Source organism: Vipera ursinii, assembly GCF_947247035.1.
Source record: "Vipera ursinii genome assembly, chromosome: 3".
NCBI classification, from domain to species: domain Eukaryota; kingdom Metazoa; phylum Chordata; class Lepidosauria; order Squamata; family Viperidae; genus Vipera; species Vipera ursinii.
In genome coordinates, this window is record NC_139516.1 from 22,887,556 (window position 1) to 22,893,555 (window position 6,000).

General features: G+C 36.4%; 1 protein-coding gene across 1 annotated transcript in view; it reads left to right on the forward strand.

Moving 5' to 3' along the window:
- SLC13A3 (solute carrier family 13 member 3) overlaps positions 1-4,968 on the forward strand; it is a gene marked incomplete at both ends in the record, with an annotated part of 44,027 nt that extends 39,059 nt beyond the window's left edge. Inside the window, 2 exons of the mRNA XM_083357657.1 lie at positions 978-1,115; positions 4,777-4,968. Coding sequence (XP_083213783.1) covers positions 978-1,115; positions 4,777-4,968 — 330 coding nt within the window. The remainder of the gene's footprint in view (positions 1-977; positions 1,116-4,776) is intronic.
- Positions 4,969-6,000: the final 1,032 nt, after the last annotated feature.

A 6,000-nucleotide genomic window follows, 5' to 3' on the forward strand; every position in this document is an offset into this window, starting at 1 on the left:
TCTTTTGAACAGCTTGCAGCATTACCTCTCTTTTCTCTTATCAGTGAGGAGATCTTGGCCCAGGCAGTAGCCAGCAATAGCTGCCCTTACCTTCATTTTTTCTTCTGGGTTGCATTATATCCTTGCACGTGGCAACCTTTTTATGATAAGCACATTTGTAGAAGCCTTTTCATAGGACTTGGAACTTTGAATTTGTGTAGATCTGCACTGAATCTGAGGAGACTTCAGAAAGGGAGTTCCTTTTCTTGATGATCTTATTTTGATGATCTTATTTTAGAGATCCCATGAACATGATGCTTTCCTTGAATTATTCTGTCAAGTAGGTTCATATGGAATTATTTAGTGAAAGCATGTACAAAATGCCAGATACTATTCATTTATTAAATTTATTTGCTGCTTATCTTGTTCTTGCAAATCTGGGTGGCTTACAATAAAACAATATTATAAAAGATTAAAACAGTAAGATAATAAATACATTAAAATTAACAAAGAAATAGCCAAGATGGTAGGGGTATACAACAGAATAGAAATGGGATCTTCTAATCCAAAAACCAGTTACAGGATGATAGATTTTTTAGGCCTTTATGGAATGTCAAATGGGTTGGAGCAAATCTCATATCGGAGAAATATGATGCTCCACTGGTTGGTGCTGTGGCAGAAAAAGGTCTTCTCCTGGAAACCCCCCCCCAGCTGAAATTCCTTGGCCAATGGGGTCCACAGCATGCCCTTATTACTGGTGCAAGTGAGGTGGGCCAATTGCATTGGGCTGAGATGGTTCCTCAGTTGATCTAGACCCATACCACAGTTGGCTTTATAGATAATAATATTTTGAATTGGACCCAGAAGCAAACTGGCAACCAGTGCAGCTCATATAATAGAGATGGAGAGATATATCTTCAGTCCTTCATCAGAGATATGTAATTCACTAATAAATTTTCATTTAAAATCCCTTTATTTTTAATTTCTGCTTTTCAAAGGCCATTCGTTTGAAGGTGAATCCTCTCTACTTAATGATACCAGGAACTGTAGGATGCTCTTTTGCTTTCATGCTTCCAGTCTCTACACCCCCAAATTCCATTGCTTTTGCTTCTGGGCATTTGATGGTGAAAGACATGGTAAGTTGCTTTATGAGGTAATTACTACTGTAGCAAAATTACCAAATATAGAGGAAGATGGATATTTTGGCCCCATAGGCCCAGATAGTTTGCAGTACCACATGTCAACATAGTTACCATTTCTTTTATAGATCATTTATCATATGAAACTTAAAATTAGTTTAAAGTGAGAGATTTAAAAAAAATCAGTAGAAAATGGGTACAGGATGCTCTTTTGCTTTCATGCTTCCAGTCTCTACACCCCCAAATTCCATTGCTTTTGCTTCTGGGCATTTGATGGTGAAAGACATGGTAAGTTGCTTTATGAGGTAATTACTACTGTAGCAAAATTACCAAATATAGAGGAAGATGGATATTTTGGCCCCATAGGCCCAGATAGTTTGCAGTACCACATGTCAACGTAGTTACCATTTCTTTTATAGATCATTTATCATATGAAACTTAAAATTAATTTAAAGTGAGAGATTTAAAAAAAATCAGTAGAAAATGGGTACAGGTAAGTGTGCCAGATAGAGATTTCAAGCTAGTGGTAAGTGATATGTTTAAATTAGAATTGCATACAGATAGTATTTTGAATTTACCATCAAATTTGTGGGGAGAAAAAAATGGGTGGATGGTTTTGTCGTTGCTTTTGAAAAGAAAAAAAACCCCTATGAATACTATGAAAAGTTCCTTTCCAGGTTCTTTATCTGAAATTTGACTGAAGCATGGGAAGCTAGGGAGGCTACAGACAGCTGGAGAAATTATTTTCCAATGAAAGACAAGACATTCATCATACATTAAGGGTGTTGGAAATATTTCCAATTCTAATCATTTTGAATTCTAAGAACTTTGAAATACTGTTCCCCGAGTTTCAAGTACTTCCATAATGACTGGAGAAGCTCATTATGTAAAAGATGTTTTGTATTAAATCCAATTGCCACACTTCTTCCATGAGAATTTCAGATTTATTGTTCTCTCATCTGCCAAAAAAGAAAAAAATTCTAAAGCAATTTCTCTGTCACATTGATAAATCTATTCATCCGACACTAGAATTCATTTGTTTTGTTTTGTTTACATTATAATACACACTTAAGAAAGAACTTAATTAGCAATGATTAAGCAATGATTAACTTCTCTCTCATTTCCCCAATCTTCCTTCATAGCTTTGATTTGTACCACAAAGGAAACACGTACAGTATGATATGACATGGCATGTAACTCTGCCTGGTAGCTGTGTATTTTACTTAACGGAAGACATCATAGCTTTATAGCAGTGGAATACAACTAGTGAAAAGAGCATAGGGAAAAAACAATTAACAATTCTTCTCTTCCCCCTCATTTCCAGCTTCCCAATTTAGCTACCAGCCTGTCATAAGTATAGAACTGTTGAGATGGAGTCCTTGGACTTTCAAAGACCATGTGTTTACCAAAGGATTCTGAATAAATATGCACATCTGGATAAAAGTATTATTTCTCTTTTGGATTGGTTAAAGAACATAAAGGGCTGAATATTCTTATGCTAATATCTGCATGTGAACCAGTTCTTACAAATTTCCCCATAATTTGTCTGAGGTTAAAGTAGAGTAATTCATTGGCACGGTTGCACATGAGGCAACAATTTTAGGAAGAAATTGAAAAAAAGGAATTACAAAGCACTCCAAAACCAATTCATGACCTATGAAGCAACTCACAATTTATGGAGCACATCCTGTCATTATTATTTCTATGACCTTTGGAGGCCATTAATAATAACAAAGAAAAACTATGACCAAAACCTATTGCTTATTTCTGCCCAAACTGCAAGATGGTTCCTGTGTTCTATGATTATGCAGAGATTTCCATTTTGTCCACTGCTATCCAAATTCACTAAAACGTTGTAAGAATATAACAGTAGACACCAGCTGGAACTTTTGGAGAAGAACATGAATCATCTCCATATCTTTTGTAGCTACTACACACCTTGCGTTTTAGAGACATAGGGTTTCAGTGGCTTAATGATGCTGGAGATGGTCTTTGCTTAGTGCAGAGGTTCCCAACCAGGGGTGCTTGCATCCCCTGGGGGTGCAAGATGATATTCCAGGGGGTGCAAAAACTTGGCTTTTCAAAATTAGAGTATATATGCATAATTTGTTGCTGTTATTTCGAACTTTTATAAAGAGTATGAGAATATATCAGAAGCGTTTTAGGAGTGCGGGGTATAGAAAAGATTGGGAGCCACTGCTCTAGCGGTTCAAATCCTAGCACTGTGTGTTGGGGTGAGTTCTCGTCACTCATCTCAACTTTTGTCCATCTAACCATTCAAAAGCATGTTCTATGCAAGTAGATAAATAGGTACCACTTTGGTGCAGAGACGAACTGGTGCTATGTGAAAGCACTCAGATTCCTTTCGGCTCTGAATCTTCCCGGTCTCGGTACCCATTTACAAAGTGGCCCCAAGTAAGGGAGGGATTACTCTGAAGGAAGAGTTGCTCATCTCTCTTTCTGGTGCAAAACCAGCTTGCCCTGCTGTGGCATACCTTGGGAAGTGTGAGTGTGTCCTACAACAGACCTGGTAAATTGGAGATCTCCTGGCTAATGTAACAACACCATATGATGACAGTGATGATGAGGATGATGAAGATGAAGATGATGATGAAGAAGAAGATACAAATTCACCATCAGTCAATTGTAAAAGGCAGCTTTACTTAGAACAGCTTCTATTCTGTGACAATATCTGTAATACCACCAAACATCGAGATATGCCTATCCCAGGTCCTTGGAAAGGACTCGATAGGTAGACAAAAATGCTAAACCCAGTCTGAACATTTGGATGACTGTGCAGTGAACCACAATATTAACAACCTTGCTTTATATATACAGCATTAGGAATGTATCCAGCAATATAGTATGGCTGTATTCCAGCCAGAGCAGAGACATTAGCAAGTGAGGTCTAAACAGATAATCCTGGGAAAATTATTCCTTTTATTGGTAAATATCTAGTTTGAGCTTTGAGCAAGTAACTAAAAACTGTCTCATTTTATTAATGATCAGGTTTGCAGGACCTGAGGATATTAATTTATCATTGTCTTGTTTTAAAATAGAAAATAGTACAGTAATTGTTTGCATGTTAATCTTTTAACAGCTCATTATCAGATATTCAGTAAAAAACACCTTCTCTCTCCCCTCATTGCCTAAAATGCACATTTTCCACATTAACTCATTGAACACATTTCTGTACTATCACTGGAATTTAACTCACCATGAAGTTCTTGCACTGAAATATTCTTGGCTTCCTTGATCAGGAAACAGTGTCTGAAATCCCATGCTTAAGGCAGTTGCACAGATGATTTTCTGGAAGATGAGATGGGAAGCTATTAATGAAAACAAATAGCACAGATTATTTTGATTTAGTTCTAAGAGTTCTAAGTTAAGATGGATGTATTTCAACTGAATATTAGAGGAAATATCCTAATAAAACACACACACACATACACACACACACACACACACACACACACATCCAACTCCAGAAGGAAATATTTGGTATGCCATTGAATCTCTCTCCAGACCAAGGTTGAACAGCCACTAGTACCGTAGGTCATGGAGCTCTAAATGTCTTAGATTGATGACTTTTAAAGCCTGCTTCAGTTTTCTAAGTCTGTAATGACCCATTTTCTCCCTTTGCTTTCTTTCCTTACAGGCTAGGACTGGCCTATTGATGAATTTGATGGGAATCTGTCTTCTGAGCTTGGCCATCAATACTTGGGCTATGAGCATTTTTCAGCTAGGCAGCTTTCCTTCCTGGGCCAACATCCATACAGGAAATGCAACCACCGTAATGGGAGATGCTGAAAACATTACTTTGAACTTAACTATCAATAAACTAATATAATTATTACTCAACTATAAGTAAAGCAACTTTATTGAGATTGGGTGAGAAAACATCTGTCCTCAAATCTGAGCACTAAATTAAATCAATTTTGAATGCAGGTATGCATGGAAAGACATACTGCGGATGTGCCTGCATCATAGGACCATCAAGTACTTTTGTTTGTTTTTTACAAATCTTTGTAAATGTTCATTGATTATTTGAAAGACATAAAAGACTTTTATTTTCATTCAAAGAATTATCAAGTAGCTCTAGATACGCCTAGTCTTTCACTGTTTGAGGCCTGGAAGATCTTTTACCATCTTTCCTTGTTCAAAGAAAGGTGATTATTTTACTTTACTAATGATGATCATTGCCTAAATGCAGAAATATCTGGCTATTTAATGTAGGAACATATTGCCATCTGAATACAGAAGCACACAAGCAATTTAAACAATGTATCTTCCCTTAAATCACAAAGCCTATTGTAAACTATATATTTTCTGCCAGATACAGCCAGAGCAGGTTATCAAAGCAGAAATGTTTTTTAAAAAACATATGACCTTGTTTGACTAGGATGGTGACAACTTGGCTTAATCTGTGGTTTTTAGAAGAATCCAGGAGGACAGGTAAATTATAAATCCGAGTTGTTTTGAAAGATAAGAAAGATAAAATGGAAAAGGAATGGGTTTGTATGTATGTGCAAATATGGGTGGGAAAGTATTGAATATAATAAGAAAGAAAAGTGTTTACCATCCTTATTTTCTATGTGATATTTATTGACCACCTATAAATAAAATAGTCATAATAAGGCCAAATAAGGCTACTCAGAACTGGCAGGACAGCCAATTCTGTTGAACATTGATAGGAATTTATAGTAAAGTAAATGCTGTTATGTTCTTGGGCCAGGGTTTCATTTCTCAAAATTGTTGAAAACATTGATATGTGTTAAAGGGCATGTCAGTAGATCAATATTCTTGACTTGGTGCCTTTTATGTCTGTTTCTTGAAACCAAAGTACCAGTGGTGGGATTCAAATATGTGAACAACTGCTTCT